The 19,286-nt window shown below is 33.9% G+C and overlaps 1 protein-coding gene across 1 annotated transcript; it reads right to left on the bottom strand.

Annotated features, from left to right (window-relative positions):
• Positions 1 to 11,919: 11,919 nt before the first annotated feature.
• Positions 11,920 to 13,509, bottom strand: LOC127899896 (uncharacterized). Its single transcript, XM_052434042.1, has 4 exons — positions 13,065 to 13,509; positions 12,755 to 12,904; positions 12,067 to 12,234; positions 11,920 to 11,990 (listed from the first exon to the last, which is right to left on the bottom strand). The coding sequence occupies exons 1-4, from the start codon at positions 13,507 to 13,509 to the stop codon at positions 11,920 to 11,922; spliced, it is 834 nt and encodes a 277-aa protein (XP_052290002.1).
• Positions 13,510 to 19,286: the final 5,777 nt, after the last annotated feature.

Here is a 19,286-nt window from a genome sequence, read left to right as displayed (position 1 = left end):
CGTGCGACTAGTTTCATTTTAAAAACATGGCGATTGCTTTGTTGCTTCTCTGCTTAAAAAATTCACTCTATATAACCTTTTGTCTTCTTTTAAAGCAATTTAAAATATTTATTTATGGAAAAGAGTCAAATATTGCCACTTAATTAATCAGTAGTGTCGTTCCACTTTCAATAATAATTTAATTTCTTCAACGTGAAGAGATTCATTTCTTCTATAGGCAACTTAGCCCTATGCATAGACAATATTTAATATTTCTTTTCTTTTTCAAAGACTAGCCTTTAAAGAAAGATTTAAATGAGATCGTATAAATTATGACATTGTTTTAGACCGTATCATGAAAGATGCAGATTATTGTTCTCGTAATGAAGTAAGGTGGGCACTTAATGAGATTCTTACATTTAATAACATAGTCAGGTTTTCAATCAATTTTATTTAATTAACATCTGAATTAAAATTATCAATCAATTTTATTTAATTAACATCTGAATTAAAATTATGGGAGGCAAAAAGTGAAAAAATAGATTTAGAGTTTGCTCATCCATTTACTTTCTAAAAAACAATATAAATAGAAAATTTCGTCTAATAATATTAAAACACCTACTTTAATTTTTTCTTTCATTGCCGCTACCATATTTTCTCGGGTTTTTTAAATTTAATTTAGATTAATTATACTCACCCCATTGCTAAACCGCTCTTTCCACCCATATAAAAAAAAATATTTTTTTTTTTATAAAAAAAAGTAAGAACTTGGTCTAGATAGAGTTCAAGTGGTGTTTAACGGTGGGGTGAATATCATTTTTGCTAGATTTATTACAAACTCTAAAGGTTATCTAATCTTATCTAATCCCAAGAAATTGATGAATTACTAATTGACAAAACTCTATCCAAGTTTGCTCAAAGCTCACACCCTAGCCTAGAGGTTTATGTTTCCCCACCCTCCCCCAAAACAACAAAAAGGGTAAGGGGTGGGGAAAGTCCAATTATCTAAATCAATTTTTTTAGCCCCTACCTCCTCTAAATTTGAACTTAGGTGGCCAATCAAATAAAGCTATTTGAAAAGCAATTGTCCATACACAATTGCCCAAAAGTTGATTTAAAGAAACATATCCAACGCAAAAAGAGCATGAAAAAGAACATAGCAATAAACTTAACACAAACTAGCACTAATGATGATCCGACAAAGAGCATCTAACTCTTCTTTATTGAAAATAAAGAATCCAAATGATCCCAGAGAGAGCTTCTTGACCTTGACATTTATCAATAAGGTCACACTCGAACTATTCATGCTAGTGACAAGTATCCTTAGGTTGAGGAATTGGCTCATTTTGATTGGCTTGGTCTCGATGCATCTTGTCTCTAGGGCAGATTGTCTCAACGTCTTCAGGATTATGAAGGAAAATAATGCCGTTGAGTCCTTTAAGTGGTTGTCTGGGAGAATTTCAAGAGTCATAGTAAAATGACTTGTTCTAAGATCTCTAGAGGCGGCCCCAACTATTGATACCAAAATTTCGCTTAACAATGTGGTCAAGATTTAAAAGGTTCAGATTGTGAAAACTCATCATCGCAGCGCCGCGTGACTTTGGTATTTAGATGTTTCTGTTGTGGAAGAGCGGGTTGAGCAATTACCAATATTATGGTGATTGTGACTTCTAGAGAAATGCAAATGTGGTGATACAAAGAAAATATGATAAAATAATTTACGGGTTGGGCTTAAAACCTACATCCACGGGCAAAAAGCTAGAAGATAATTTTACTAACAAATGAAAATTTACAAAATTTGGCAACTACTCTCAAAACCCAATACCCAATACACCCAAATGGATACTCTTGAAAAACTCACTTGCAATGCTTTTAGATCTCACAATTTTTGGATGCACAACAAATAAGATTTTTTTCTCTATTTATAGTGGAGCTTCACTATTTAATGCACTTAAAAGTCTTCAAAGAATTGGCAACCAAAGTCCTTAAAAAATCGGCATTGAAATCTTCACGCATGCATGGCTTCAACTTGTCAAAATATTTATGCCACATAATTTGAATTTCAAGCCATCCATGTTTGAAAAGCAATCCATGTTGCCATCGAATTTAACTTTACAACAATTCTCCACATTGGCAAAGATTTGTCCAAATCTAAAATGATTACAAAACTCTCCATATATTAAATTATCCTCCAATCTTTAGTTTCTTAATAATTTTAAACTTGTAGGATATTGATCAAATTTAGACAATGCTCAAACTTGATCGCTATCACCACCTTAGTCAACATATTTGTAGGATTTTCTGCAGTCTTAATTTTCTAAAGAAGAATCTTTCCCTCATCAATAATTTCCACACAAAGTGAAATCATTCATCGATATGCTTTGTATGTGCACGATAAACTTAGTTCTTTACTAAGTAAATAGCATTTTGACTATCGTAATACATGTTAACATGTTCTTGGACCAATCTCAAGTTTTTAAGTAAGTCTTGTAACCGAATAGCCTCTTTAATAGCCTTTTTAATTGCCATGTACTCAGCTTTTGTGGTTGACAGTGCAACTATAGACTATAGTGTGGACTTCCAACTGATTGGCCCTCCGGCAAAAGTAAATACATAGCCGGTGGTTGACCGTCATTTGTCCAAATCACCAGCATAATCAGAATCAAAGTATCCAATCACACTTTGACCAAGTGTATTATCCTGCTTAAATAGTAAACCAACATCTGCGGTTTTTTGAATGTACTGTCAAATCCATTTTACAGCTTGCTAATGTCCTTTACTAGGATTATGCATATACCTGCTCACTATACTAACTGCTTGTGAAATGTCAGACCTTGTACACACTATTGCATGCATCAAGCTACCAACTGCATTTGAATAAGGAACTTGCAACATGCATTCTCATTCTGCATTTGTCGAAAGAGATAATTGTATAGAAAGCTTGAAATGAGAAGCCAATAGGGTAATCACAGTTTTTTCTGCTCATTATGCCAAATTATTGTAGTACTTTCTTTAAATATTGTTTATAAGATAAGCCGACTATGCCACGCGATTTATCTCTGCATATCTCTATGCGAATAATCTTTTTAACTTCACCTAGATCTTTCATCTCAAACTCTTGATTGAGTCGCATCTTCAACTTCTCAATCTCATCTTTGCTCTTAGATGCTATTAACATATCATCAACATACAAGATCAAATATGTGAAGCATCCCTCTTGTAGCTTGGAAAAATATACATAATGATATAAATTTATTTCTTGTGCACTTTTTCATGAACTGATCAAATCGCTTGTACCACTGCCTTGGAGATTGTTTCAATCCATGAAGCGACTTTGTCAACTTGTAAACCTAATTTTCTTTTCAAGCAACTTTTAATCCATCTAGCTGAGTCATGTAGATTTCCTTTTCCAAATCATCATATAACAATGTGGTTTTCACATCAAGTTGAACTAATTCAAGAGAAAATCATGCAACTAGTTAGCAAAATTCGAATAGACAAATGTTTCATAGCTGGAGAAAATATCTCATTGTAGTCTATTCCTTCCTTCTGAGCGTAACCCTTCGTTATCAATCTAGCATTGTATTGAATTTCATTCTTATTAGGAAATCCTTTGTTTTTTGCATATATCCATTTGCACCGTATTGCCTTCTTTTCCTTAGGCAGTGTAACTAACTCCCAAGTTCCATTTTATAAAGAGGCTATATTTCTTCATCTATTACTAGTTTCCATTGTACACTTTCAATGTTACTTATTGCTTCTCTGTAAGTAGAAGGAACATCATCATCTACAACTGGAAGTGCACAACCTTTCATATCAATAAAGCGTGTAGGTCTATGAATATTTTTTTATAGCCTGCTATATGCAATTAAATCTTATTGTGGTGAAGGTTCCTGGGTCAAAACCTCTTCTTCATCCTCGGTCGATAGAGAATTACTATCCATCTCCTCAACACCAGATATATCATCTTTAACCTTTTCAAAATTCACTTGCTGCGAAATACCACTAGTTTTGTCATCCTTTTGTGAATCTTTTCGTTTCAACATGGCTGAATTATCAAAAGTTATATCACTACTGCAAATAATCTTCTTTGTAATGGGACACTCGAGACGATATCCTTTTACTCTACTAGTTATACCTATGAACACTATTTTCTTCTCTTAGGTCTAACTTAGATTTTTTACATGATAATAAACAGTTGAACCAAGAACATGTAAAGAATCATAATCAATTGCAGCTGATGGCAAACGGTTGATCAAATGGCACACATATGTAACTGCCTCAGCGCAAAACTCCTTGCCCAATCCTGTATTGGACAACATACATCGACCTTTCTCCAATATAATTTGATTCATGTGTTCTACCACCCCATTTTGCTGTGGTGTATCTTGAACAATGAAGTGTCGTGCAATGCCCTCATCTCGACATATTGTATAAACAAATAATTCTCGTACTCACCACTATTGTCTGAATGAAATCTTTTGACCTTTGACCAGTCTGAGTCTCGCTCATCTTCTTCCATTTTAGATGTACCTAAACTTATTTTTGTTCTTCATCAAATACACCCACACTTTTCTTGAATAATCATAAAGAAAAGTAACAAAATAGTGCATACCTCTCAAAGAAACTGTTTTGGTAGGTTCTCATATATCATTGTGAACATAGTGCAGAATCCTTTTTGTATTGTGAATTGGTGAACCAAACTTTACCTTTGTCTGCTTGCCTAGAACACAATGTTCACAAAATTCTAATTTGCAAGAATTTGTACATTTTAATAAGCCTTGGTTCAACAAAGTCTGCAAGAATTTGCATCTTTTCCAGAAACGGTTAATGCTGATCCAATAACTGTATTCCCTTAGAAATAGTACAAGTTATTTTTTCTTGTGCCTTTCATCATTGTTAATGCACTAGTTACTACCTTTAAGAATCCATCTCTCAGAGTGATTGTAAGTCCTTTGGATTCTAAGATTCGTAATGAGATGAGATTTTTTTTTCAAACTTGGTACGTAACGAACATTTGTCAAGAGTTGCATTGAGCCGTCATAACTTTTCAATTAGATTGAACCTATTCTCATGGTTTTACACTCATTATCGCTGCCCATAAAAATAACTCCACTATTTAGCTCCTTGAAGGTAGAAAACCAGCCCTTGTTAGAACATATAAGATAAGTATAACTCAAATCTAAAATCCACTTATATGAGTGACATATTAACGTTATGCCAACTAAACTAAAGTTTGACTCCTCATCATACTTTGCTATACATGCACCAGAAATAACCTTGTCCTTTTGTAATTTAGGACAATTTTTTTTCCAATACCTTTTCCTGCGACATAAAGCACATTCATCTTTAGTAGGCCTCTCTTTAGACATGCTCTTTTTTTTTTTTCAGGTTTACGACTTTGTGAACGACCTCTTACAGAAAATACTTCTGCAATTGTATCTTTGTGATCCTTTTGTTTTTCTTTCTCCAGAGTTATACAATACACTGCATATATGACACTGTCTTTCCCATAAAGTAAAGTGGTGGTGAGATAATCATATTCATCTTCAAATTTCTCATCCAAATTTAGCAAATCCGCCCATATCTTGTTGAATAAGTTCGCATGGTCATTCATTGACATGCTAGGTGCATACGTGAATCAATAGAGTTTTTTTCTTCATACAAAACTTATTTTCAAGACTTTTCTTCATGTACTTTTCTTTAGCGTCTTTTAGAATTTCTTCACTAAAGTCCCCCGCATGACAAAGTATTTTTTATCTTTAGCCAGACACAGACGAATAGTACCACATGCCTATTTATTGATATTTATCCACTCCTTGTCATCTATCTTTCCAAGCTTTTCTTCAAGGGCAAGGTCCAACTCTTACTGACATAAGACATTCAACACCTCACATTGCCACATACTAAAATTATTAGTACCGAAAAATTTCTTTACTTTAAATTTCGCATTTGACATAGTAGTCCTTGTTGAGGAAAGTGACAATGACGCCTCTCCCATCTTTTTTTTTTTAATTATTTAACTCTAACAAAAATGTTTACGCGTCTACTTGTGTAGATAATGCACCAGAAAAGTTTCCAAGAGAATAAAGGGTCACAACGGCTCAATTTAAAATCCAAACTCCTTAGACTTTTATCGTCTTATTGACAAAATTTTTCTGTACATGCATTTATCCACACAACTACACTGTAGGCTCTTTATACTCCCAAGTTTGAATTGTTGACTCCACTGTATTCGTGAACAGTGCCGTATACCCCAAGCACGAACCATATGCTATAATACCACTTGTTGCGAAAGCACGGGTTGAACAATTACCAGTATTATGGTAACTGCGACTTCTGAAAATATATAAATGTGGTGATACAAAGAAAATAAGGCATAATAATTTATGTGGTTCGACTTAAAACCTATGTTCACAGGTAAAGACTAGAAGATAATTTTATTAACAAATGACAATTTACAAAATTTAAGAACTACTCTGAAAACCTAGCACCTAATACACCAAAATGGATCCCCTTAGCACCTAAGGAAAATCTCTTTCTACACTCTTGAAGAGCTTATTTGCAATGATCTTAGATCTCACAATTTTTGGATGCACAAAAAATGAGATTTTCTTTTCTATTTATACTGGAGCTTCATTATTTAATGCAATTAAAAGTCTTCAAAGAATTGGCAGCCAAAGTCTTTAAAATCGGTACCGAAATCATCATGCATGCATGGCTTCGACTTGTTAAAATATTTGTGCCATCGAATTTGAATTTCAAGCCATCCATGTTTGAAAAGCAATCCATGTTGCCATCGCATTTGATTTTGCAATAGTTTCAATCTACAAGATAAGAAAACAAATACAGTAGGGGTGCCAAGGTTGATACCAGGAAGACCCTTTGATGCTTAAATTAGAAATCGAGAATCTTGTCAATAACATCTTAAAAAAGTTTAAGGGAAAAGAAGATCTCTAATCTTTTCTTTTTTGTTTGGGAATAGAATGTTTTATCTTGTGGGCAAGAGCCCTTTTTTATGAGGTGCCTATAGAGTTCGTGTCGTATTTAGATTGTTTCGTGTTAGGTCAGGTGAAAATGTGGTACCACACATTCACTTAGTTTGCTACGTATACAAAACCAAAAGGCATAGTTAAGTTTTTGTGTTTTTGTTAAAGTGGGTAGAAGAGGAAAGTTAAAAGTGAATCTTGTGATCTCAGTGCAAATCCAAAAGCCAAAGGAGTGTGCTTTGTTTGATTATTTTTTTTGTTGTCCACTTAATTTTTGACAAGTGGTGCTGATCGGTAATAGTAAATCCAACGCGTCACACTAATTGACAAGTCTAAATCATAAGTCAACAGCACAAAGCAAAATTACCAAAATATCTTTTAACCCATCCAATCTAACGGAAGAGATGTCCGCGTACATTCCAGATACCAAGGGCTATGCATGGGGTGATGGTGGCTTTTCCCTATAATAAAATGGCGGTGTTATTTTCATTCGAAATTTTTGTAAACCCACCCCATTTTAAAAAAATAATTGTAAAAAATTCACATTATTTTAAAAATTTTTAGATAAAGAAGAATTTTACAGAATCAATTAATTAAATATATCATAATTCATTTTTTGTGGGATCAACCTGCAGTACCACAGTGGCACCGTGCCACTTCCTTTTGTCTTTTGTGGTAAATTGTCATATAACCCCTTTCACTCTTTTTTGTTTAAACTTTACTTTACAAATATTAAATTAATTTCAACTGCATCCATGTGAACATTACCGAAATACCCATGTCGACCAATGGTGACCGGATTTCAACTGACGGCGACGGGAAACTCGAGTTAGACACTTTTGGTCGAGCTGAGTCCAACGGTGGTGGTGGTGACCTCTCACGCGTGGTGATGGTGCCGGATCGAGCTCCCAAAGTCGTGAATCCTTCAATAACTGATCAACGGCAAATCGGCTCCCCCAGTGGCTGTGATTGGTCGGAAAATACAGAGGGAATCATGGGGAGCAAAACTCAAGTGATAACGTCACCGGAAACCGGAGAAATCGCGGCAAATTGGAGCGGCGGTTCCGCGGCTTTTCAATGCTTCAATCGGCAGCTTTCCGAACGCTTTTCGACAACAAGATTGGCATGGACATGACCGGCATCGCACGATCTTCCGATCGGTACCAACCTTGGCCGGTGAAGTGGCCGGAAATGGAAATAGCATCCGGGTCGGGTTTGTGGGTTCGGCATGGGCATTTTAGTTCACAGAGGGGGTATTGTGATATAAGTGCAATATATAATAAGAATTTGTAAATAATAAATAGTATAAGGCGCTAACTAAAATGTTCATGTGGATGCAATAGATATTAACTTAATATTTGTGAATTAAAATTTAAATAAAAATGAGTAAAAGGGGATTATAAGAAAATTTACAACATTGGAGTCACAAAAGACAAAGGATGTGGCACGGTACCACTGTGGTACCGTAGCCTGATCCTTTTTTGTGACTTAGATTTTTTTATTATAGTTGACTACTATTGCTTTAGCCTAAATGTAAATTAACAATTTTACTCTTATGAGGTAAAAAGTACTAAAATTTTATTGTAACTTCACCATTTTTTATTTACACAAAATTCATTATTTCTAAATGATGTCTATAAATCTTTAACTTAAGACATAATATTTTTATGCTACAATACTCATATAAATTATTAAATTGTCAAATTAATTTCATTTACAACTAAGGTTATGAAAATTATTAGATTTTATTTAAAAGAGTTAGTTTACAGGTCACAAAATTAAATACATAACTATCAAGTAAAATAACATATATTTATTAGGAATATGTCACAAGCATAAAATAATCAAGTAAAATTTATGTTAAGGTAACTCTAATAGTCAAACATCGTTAAAGAAACCTAAGTAAGAAAAAATTATAAGAAGGATTTAATTGATTAATTATATAAATTTTTTCCTTGATTCATACTTATTAAAAATAATGTGAAGTTATTGTAAATATTTTTTAAAAGTATGGTGCATGGGTTCACATAAATAATAGGGTGAAAATATCCCTGCCTATATTAAAATATTCTAAAGCCTTCTTCTTTGAAAAGAAGTGGCCACTCTTATTTTAAAAGTTCATATATTTGTCTTAGAAAACATCTTTGTTTTATTATTTGGATTTCTCTATAACATTATATAAATTTTTACAGTATTAATGAGTCATTATAGACCATTGGACTTAAAATGTTTTAATTTTCACCATTAATTTAATTTAGTGAATAAATAACTAATTACTTAATAATTAATAAAAAATACTCAACTTCATGAATATAATTTTATTTTTTATAATTCCATAAATTTTTCTAATCACCAACAAAATTAAAAATTAAACATGCAAATATATAAATTAATTTAGATGTGTAAATAATAAATACGGAATTCAATAACAACACACGTTAATACAGACCCATTTTTTCATTTATAATTGGGACAATATAATTTTGAATTCTTAGTTTTATTCATTGTCTCTTTTTTTTTTTGAATTACTCATTGGTGAAGATTAAGTTGAATTAACTGTTGTTATATTTATTAACCTAGTTGTTTTTTGAAAATGAGATAAGAATAAAAATATAAACTAAGATTGAGTTGTGTTAATATTAAAATACATATGTTTTAAAAGAAATTATAAAAGTATTAGTAGACTATATTTATTTCTTTTTATTATTTAATCTTTACAAAACATCTATAACAATTTTGATAATTAGTAAATTTAAATTTTTAATAATTGGAATTAAAATATTATCCTAACTAACTTTTAATTTTATTAACTGTTGATTAAATCTAATGATAAATATTTATACCATTATTGATGTTGTAATTTTTATAACAGCATCATAGAGTGACCCTTTTAGAATAAGAAAAGTTTTACTTTAATAAAATAAGAAAAAAAACATACTCAAAATATAATATATTTTATTTTGTATTGAAATTAGTGTCTTTTTCATCATTTAGTTTATCCCTTACTTTATTAAAATAAAGAATTCCCTTACTGTAAGAATCTCTATTAGTAATAGCTTTTTCTATTATAAATTGAATTTATTTTAGTGTGCCGTCACACAAACTTGGTACTTGCATTGACAAAACAGAAACAGAATTAAATCAAAACATTTCACCAAAAATGAGTGCTTCAAATCCAAACAAGGAAAAAAGCAAACATAGGCATTAACTGAGGAATCACACTTTCCCTACGCTTTGGAACCCTTTTGAAGATGGCCTAAATAAGATCCAAGTAAAGAGGAATGTGTGCAAGGGAAAAAAAATTCATTGGGAAGCACGTTGCTGCATACAATGGATACACTGTTGATCTCATCTCATCTCTTAAAACAAAGAAATGCCCTGAACAGAACGAGATCATTACAGCAGCAATTGATGTAAATAGCAGACGTTAAACCAAGGGGAAATTTTCTTGGCAAGGCCATGGGGAAATCTTTTTCTCGGTATCTAGAAGTGAGAATTGAGAGGAAAAATGAAAAGGCTGTAACAGAGAAGCACAGAGCAACAAATGATGAAATGGCAAAGATTTTGAAAGCAGGCTCATTTCCAGGATTGGTTTACAACTTTGTCGGTTGAGGCCACCTGGCACAGTAACTGAAGTTGCGAATGCACTATGAGTGCTACCACAACTAAGCATGATTCGGAGATTCTTGAGTCTTGGCAGCCATTCCTGGCCATTTTTGACGAGTTCTTTGTGTGCTTTTGTGAAGATTTCCTTTGGTGTTTTGCCTCCTTTGTTGCATCCAAGAAAGAAATATCGCGGCATTGATTCATTGACAAACTGCACTGTCCTTAAAATATAACAATGACGGACAAGAGTAGAACAAAAGCCTGCAACTGTGATGAATTAGAATCAACAATCGAACCTATATACCTTGTAGCAATTGATTTCCCATTGCATTTGCAATGCACCTCCTGGAATACGCCAAGGTCCATACTCTCCAAATTTCGCTGCAAGATGCAATGCATTGTTTCCTTTGATGTCTACATGTCGAAAAATGCTTTATCGCAATATTTTCCAATCCAACAGGAGCTTGTAGATGCTGGTTTGCCTGTTCTCAACAGCCAAGAGGACTAAATTCTTCTTCTCTGAATCCATGTCTTGCATGGCCACTGGAAATGTATCTAAAATTTTCTTCACCATCTCTGCCACCCCCATCTTTGCTGCAATCAATATTGCTGTCTCATTTCTCCCTGATTGTTGATCCTTTTTCTCCATAAATTTTAATCCTTGGACTGCAGCTGGATAAGTTTCAAGAAATTTGTTAACCTTTTTTTATATAAGGAATGATAGATATTTTAAAATTTTTTAATCCTAATTTCATCTCAAATGATGTGTCGTTTATTGAGTGGTTGATATTTTTTTTATAAGATTCAAGTAAATTAATTGTATTATTTATTGAGTGGTTGATAATTTTTTATAAGATTTAAGTAAATTAATTGTATTATCTTATAAACCAATTGATAAATGCTATATCATTTGCGGTAAAAAAAAAATTGAGATATATAGCACTATTCTTAATAGTAGCAAGTAGTATTGGTTTGTATATAGTTTCTGTGATCATTTTCGGACTAATGATCTTGTTAAATGCCTGGTAATCTTAAACTATTTTACAGGCTCTCTCCAAGTACATTAATATAATTTTTTGTTTTGTACAAAAGCCTAATTTCTTTGATACTAATAGGTTAATACAAGTAGAGTGTTACCTGTTCCCTTCTGATCTCTTCGATTGCCATCCTTGTTATGAACTGCAATCGCAGATTCCAAGCTCATGTTTCTGCTCCGAAATATCTGATTTTCCGGATAGGTGGAGTTTCTGGAACTGAGAAAGTATCTCCATCTCTATCTGGCGTAGAATCTCGAGGACTTTTACCACCGTCTTGATACTTGTACAGTGAAGTACGCTGAACCAGTTCATTCATGACTTGATAAGCCCATGTGTGCTGTCTCTTTTTTCTCTGTGATAATCTTTATCCTCCAATTCCCTGCAAATCATTCCATATAAAAAAAATGAACAATTAAACTGAGCAATGTGGCAAATGTACGGATATGGATACTAACCTAGTCCAAGAACAATTGGCAAAGCCTTCATCAGCAGCCAGAAAAACAGAAAACATGCAGCATAGTTTGGTGGAAAAAACTGACCACATTTGTCATCATTCTTTGAGAAGCTTATGCTTCTATTACATTCAGGACTTTCTTCATCATTTGCCTCACCCTTTGTTTTATCTGAAAAAATAAAATTGAAAGCTTAAAGAATTAATAAATAAATAAACAAGGAAATTAATTGAGAAGCTGCTCTGTTGCACTAGTAACAAACTTCAGTTTGAAAAAAAATAAATAAATAAAACGTGTAATGTATAACATTAACCCACTAATTAGCACCCTGCTTGAATTCTTTCTAAGCTTGAAGAATTTTGATGCGTGTATCACAGTTTTCTGTGTGATTGTGATCATTCTTGGCCCTGGAATATGTTGAGCAAGCTTCATGATCATGTTTGTCCACCTTCAGCTCGTTGACAGGTATACCTTATAAGTAAAATTTGGACAGGTTAATGCTCATATGAATATTTTCAAGTACGTCAAGCATATGAATATTATTAATGCTCCTAATAAAACACATTAACATAACTTTCTTTAATGATAGTGACATTTTGATCCGCCATTTAGAAGATTAAACACTAATTCATTGAAGCAGAGTTATGTATATATAGGAGATAAGCGATTTTGATCAGATCAATATGCTCACAGTAGTGGATGATACGATCAAAGAGCCCAAGGCGGCTACCCCTCTTGAATGCAGTAGGCTTACTAGCTAGAATATGAAGTCGAGTTAGTCCATTCTCATTCACAGAGTTTACAAGATCTGGGTAGGCGCGCATTATCTGAAATGCTATACCTGTAAGAATTAGAGAAAGAAAAAAAGAACACATTGGAAATTAATTATTAATGTTCCCAAAAGAAAATCAAAAAAACAAACTACAAAGTAAGGTAACATACTAAAGTATTCTCCAGATATGGCAGAATGAAGAATGGTCTCCCCATTATTTTTTCTGCACTGACGGTTATCTTTTGCTTGGTTAAAAGAACGGAGGCAAAGAAATGCATCCATATTGCCATGAAGGGCTGCCAAAAAGAGTGGAGTCTCACTGTCATTGTTGCGAACAGAGATGAGTTCGCGATCTTTTGAGGCCGTGCAGTGGCACATTGCTTCATTCCCAAGAGCTGCAGCCAGATGAAGTCATGAAGAGCAGCGTTGCCTTTAGCATTTTGTATTCTCAGAACAAAACGTATTCTCAGAACACGTTTGATGTATTTTCTCCCGTGGTTTCCACCAAGTCTGATATATAATATTGGTTTGCCCAGCTGCTGCTGCAATGTGTAAAGCTGTGTCTCCAGATTTGTTAGTTTGGCCTCTCGAGACATGGGATTGTTCTCATAGGCCTGCACAATGTTATCCCATTGGCCTCTCACGGCAAATTTGGACAAGCTGTTCACCTCCATTGATTTTTTCCACAAGTTTACTGTACTTGGTTTGCAACATATATATAGAATCTTTAATTAAATGCAATTTTTCCGTAGCTTCAGTGCATGGTCAATATTACTCACGTCATCCTTTAATTCCTAGTATAGGCTTGGAATATTTTGCACTTTCGTTTTTCTTTTTTTCTTTAATATTGAAAACAATAAGAGGTTTCAAAACTAGTATTTTTGTTGTAAATTCAAGTACTTTGCTATCCATACAAAAATTTTAATAAGGCTCTGCCAAGTCATATTCTCACCACCGATTGATTGCATTAATTACCTCGGATATACCAAGACATTTTCCAGCCTAATCTCTAATGGTATTATGTCATATTTATGTTTATTTTTTGTACTAAGAACATTAACAATCTTCAAAATTAATGGAAAGCACTTGCAATCTATTTATGTGTTAAAATTGAGATAACTTTTTAATGGCCGTTGGCATACGAAAATAATATTTAAGAAAGTACAAACATCCAACAATTTTTTATATGACAATAATTAATTGCAAGTCAACTTTACCATCTATAAATATATTCTTTTTGTAAATAATTATATATATATATATATATGTGTGTGTGTGTGTGTGTTTTTTTTTTTTTTTTTTGAGTGACAGATTATTGTACAATCAACTCGAAACAGTTCCCAAGATCACAAATCACACAATCAAGATGCACCAAGAACTAGAAGAAAAATAAAGAACTAGAACTATAAGGACTTAGAATAAGAACAAGAGAAATAACGTGGTTCAGCTAGCTTCAATCTAGCTTACATCCACGGGAGAAACAGAACCAAATTTATTGATTGTTCAAAGACAACTACAGAGAATTTATCAAGCTAATTACAGAGTCTTTTGAAAGAAATTAAGAGAAAATATTGTTTGGTTGCTGAGAAAATATCTCAGAAAAATTCCAGAGAACTTTCAGATTTCTTGTATTTATTTTTCTTAAAATGAAATGTTATGATTACAACTTATTTATACTCAAAGCTCAAGGATTACTAAAGCTAATGACTAACTGATTCAGTAGAATCTACACATGCATAACCACAGCTCGATATACAGAGTAATGACACCAGACTGTTAACTACTTGAGCTGAGGTGGCAGCTGAGCTGTCATTCTACTTACATTCATCTGACGTCACTAGCTTGCTGGTTTTCCTTAGCTTGTGCAGCTTCCTCTTTTCTGCACAATGAGCTTCTCTAACAGCCCCCCTCAAACTCAAAGGACAAGAGTGAACATTGAGTTTGGCCCTCAAGTAATTAAACTGTATGAAGGAAAGAGGTTTAGTCATTATGTCTGCAACTTGATCTGCACTTGCTATATATTGAATGCTGAGCTCCTTATTAAGAACCTTGTTTCGAATAAAGTGTATGTCAATCTCAATGTGTTTTGTTCTGGAATGGTAAACTGGGTTCTTGGCCAATTCAGCTGCACTAATGTTATCACACCAAATAATAGGTTTAGCTGTGCAGCATACTCCAATTTCAGCAAACAAGGACTGCAGCCAAGTTAATTATGCACTAGCTGATGCCAATGCCCTGTACTCACTCTCGACACTTGACTTAGCTATTACCCCTTGCTTTTTAGAAGACCATGATATAAGATTATTACCCAAGTAGATACAATATGCACTCACTGATTTTCTGTCATCTAAGTCACATGCCCAATCAGCATCGGTAAATCCAGTAAGCTCTATATTGCCTTCTTTGATGAACTTTAAACCATAGTCCTGAGTGGCCTTTAGATATCTTAAAACCCTTTTACATGCCATGAGATGCTGTAGTGTAGGAGCAGATACATATTGACTGAGTTTGTTAACTGCAAAAGCAATCTCAGGTCTTGTCAAAACCAAATACTGCATGCTTCCAACAATGCTTCTATAGTATGTGGGATCTTCAAGATAATGGCCAAACTATCCTTGAACAGACTTCTGTAATTTCAAACCAGTGTTTAAAGGAGTATTAATGCCCTTACAATCAATCATATCAACCTTAGTTAACAAATCTCTGATGTATTTCCTCTGAGACAGAAATATGCAATCTTCATCATATAAGACTTCTATCCCAAGAAAATAAGATAAAATGCCAACATCTTTTAAAGCAAAAGTTGAGCTTAGTGTTGCAATAAAATGTTCTAATTCAGCACTGCTAGGACCTGTAACCAAGATATCATCCACATATATCAACACAAGAATCATGGAAGTATGACTCATTTTCAAAAACAGAGATGTATCTGAAGTAGTATTAGTGAATCCCCACTGCAGCAAACAGCTCTTAAGTTTATCATACCAAGCTCGAGGAGCTTGTTTAAATCCATAAAGAGACTTGTGCAGTTTACACATATAACCAGGCTTTGTGTTGTCAATAAAACCTGCTGGCTAAGACATATAAACTTCTTCTGTCAAATCCCCATTGAGAAATGCATTATTGACATCAACTTGTCTAATCTTCCATTTGTTCATCACTGCTAAGCTTAATACCACTCTGACAGTTGCTGGTTTAATAACTGGACTAAAAGTTTCAAAGTAGTTTACACCTGCAATTTGCTGAAAACCTTTGACAACAAGCCTAGCTTTGTATTTGGCTACACTCCCATCAATGTTATATTTAATCCTATACACCCACTTATTATCCACAATCTGTTGATCAGTCTCTTTAGGAACCAGAGACCAAGTATCATTGTGAACTAAGGCATCATACTCATCTTGCATAGCCTTCACCCATCTGGAATCACTCAAAGCTTCTTGCACTGAATCTGGTTCTTTGTGAGTGAGAATGGCTGTATACACTTTTGGTTTAAAAATGCTAGATTTGCTTCTGGTGGTCATAGGATGAATGTTGGATTGTATTTGGGGTGAGTCAACAAATGGAGTTAATGATGTTGTATTATCAGAAGCAGAGGCAGATAAGAAATGTTGTGTATTAACAGGTAGATGAGTTTGAGAACTTACTTGCTGTGAATTTTGATCATTTGTTGTTTGTGCAGGATTTTCTGAGTGAGTTGAGTTGCTGTTGTTAGGGTTTGCAGATAAGGAATAACCAATGCTATTTTCAGTAAATGATTGAACAACAGGCAAAGTGGAAAGATGATGTATTTGCTGAGGAGAAAAGGAAGTAGAAGAAAGAGGTGATGATGACGACTCAGTGAAACAATGAAAACTGGAATCAGTAGAGTAAGGAAAAGTGAGTTCATCAAATATGACATGTCTTGCTATATAGAGATGACCTGAAGGATGTAAGCACTTGTATCCTTTGTGTGATGAACTATATCCTAGAAAGACACATTTGCTAGAATGATAGTCAAATTTGTGTTGGTTATAATCCCTCAAGTAAGGATAGCATGTACAACCAAAACACTTAAGCATATCATAGTTGGGTTGGTGTTTGAAAAGTTTCTTATAGGGAGACAAAAGTTTGAGAACAACAGAAGGCAATCTATTTATGATGTACACAGCTGTATGAAATGCTTCCCACCAAAATTTAAAGGGTAATTTAGATTGAGCTAGCAGTGTAAGTCTCATTTCAACAATATGCCTATGTTTTCTCTCAACCAATCCATTTTGACGATGAGTGTATGGGCAGGAGTGTCTAAAAATGATACCACACTTATTTAAGAACTCAGTGAAAGGTCTGTACTCACCCCCCCAATCAGATTGTAATTGCTTAATGGTGGTTTGAAACTGATTTTCAACCTATGTTTTGAAAAGCTTAAAGACATTTAGAGCTTCAGACTTAAGCTTTAGAGGGTAGATCCAAGTAAACCTGCTAAAATCATCCACAAAACTGATATAATAGTGATATCCATCTATAGTGTAGACAGGTGAGGGACCCCAGAGATCTGTATGTATCAGTTCTAAAAGCTTGGTTGTTTTGGTTGTGGATGAAGGGAAATGAAACTTATGGCTTTTGCCCATTTGACAAGCTTCACAGATGTATTGCGGTGCTTGTTTTATTTGATTATCAGAAAAATTTGCAGACTTGATATTTTTGAGAACATGCTTTAGGATATATTGATTGGGATGACCAAATCTATTATGAAACAAAGTAATTTTATTCACTGATGTTTTACAAGATAGTGCAGTAGATGAATAACAAGACTTTGAATGGCTACAATCTGCATTATTAACATCAGTTACAGAATTAAAATGAAAACATGACAGCATTGACATTGGCTTATTTGAACTGATCTGAGATAGAAAAGATGATTTAGAGGATGAGTATGGTTTGAATAACAGCCTGTATAATCCTTTTTCAGCAATACCTTGCAATAGAACTTCCCCATTCAGAGCATCCTTCACATAACAAATATTTCCAAGAAATTCAACAGACAAATGGTTATCAGATGTGAGTTTAGAAATACTCAATAAATTTTTGGTAATTGAAGGGACAAGAAGAATATCTTTCAGTACTATGTGTGGGTGTTTGTGTTCAGCAAATGAAGTTTAACATGAGTTATGGGCAAACCTTGTCCATTTCCAATGATAAGCTAATCAGAACCATTGAATTCCTCTCTGACCTGCATATTAGCCATGTTGTTGGTTAAGTGATGAGTTGCTCCATTATCAAGATACCACCCTTCATCAGCAGGTCCTTCAAAATTTGCAAGATAAGCCGCTGCAGGTGCAGAAGACATTTCAGATGAACAATGAGGCATAGAAGAATATGTGACTGGATCCAGATTGTAAGATTGATAATTTGAGCAGTTCATAGCATAAGAATCATCAAAATATAGTGCAAACTCAGCATGTGGTTCAAATGTAGTCATGTAAGCTGACTTAGGTCCTCTTCCTCTGCCAAAATGCCTTGACTGTGGCACATAATTCTCAATGTATCTGTGCCAACAAGCATCAGCTGTGTGCCCTGACTTATGACATATCTAACAAACAGGAATATTATCATATGATTCAGTTCCAACTGACACAAAACCTTGACCATGAGGCTTAGGATGTGGTAAAACTTTGTGAAATTGCATTGGCATAGAGTTGCCTCTTCCAAAATTATGACCACTGTTATTAAAGCCTCTAGGATATGTATTAAACATCATTCCTCTTCCAGCATTTCTGTTTCCATTATGAATTTGTCCACGATATCCTCCATAGCCAAAACCTCGTCTTCTATTATTCCCTCTGACTTGAGAATAATTAGAATTCATCACTCCATAGTTAGCATTGAACATGACTTTAATATTCTGATTGGTCTGACTTTGTTCTAATCGTGCCTCATGTGTTAACAGTAAGGCATAAGCATCATCATAAGGCATCTTATTAGCTGTGATAATAGATGCAAGATCTAGATAACCAGTTCCTAATCCATTTAGAACTTGCATTAACAAATCCCTTTCTGACATAGGACTACCAGCACAGACAAGTTTATCAGCTAATATTTTGACTTTTAAGCAATATTCTTCAACAGACATGGATTCCGTTCTAAGTACATTCAATTCATAACGAAGTTGCATTATTTTAGCTTCAGATTGAGCTCCAAATTGTTTCTCAATAGATCTCTAAGGATCTCGTGAATTGTCACAATTAAGAATAGAACTGAGAATACCTTCATTAACTGATGATAACAACCAGCCAAGTAGTATTTGATCCTGAGCTCTCCAATTTATGTATGCTGGATTATCTACTTTCTGCACTGATCCATCAGCTGTTGTTTGAATGATATGTTGCTCTGGTATGATCTGATTTTCAGATATGAAATCTTCAAGCCGATTTCCTCTGATTGATGTAAGAACTTGTTTTCTCCAGATTAG

Source organism: Citrus sinensis, chromosome 9, assembly GCF_022201045.2.
Source record: "Citrus sinensis cultivar Valencia sweet orange chromosome 9, DVS_A1.0, whole genome shotgun sequence".
NCBI lineage: Eukaryota > Viridiplantae > Streptophyta > Magnoliopsida > Sapindales > Rutaceae > Citrus > Citrus sinensis.
This window is presented reverse-complemented; position numbering and strand designations above follow the sequence as displayed.

Coding starts and splice junctions, on each gene's coding strand:
- LOC127899896 (XM_052434042.1), bottom strand. CDS start 13,509: ATGGAGGTGAACAGCTTGTCCAAATTTGCCGTGAGAGGCCAATGGGAT. Junction 12,905..13,064: donor CAAGCAAAAGATAACCGTCA/GTGCAGAAAAAA, acceptor TAATTCTTACAG/GTATAGCATTTCAGATAATG. Junction 11,991..12,066: donor GCCAATTGTTCTTGGACTAG/GTTAGTATCCAT, acceptor AATGATTTGCAG/GGAATTGGAGGATAAAGATT.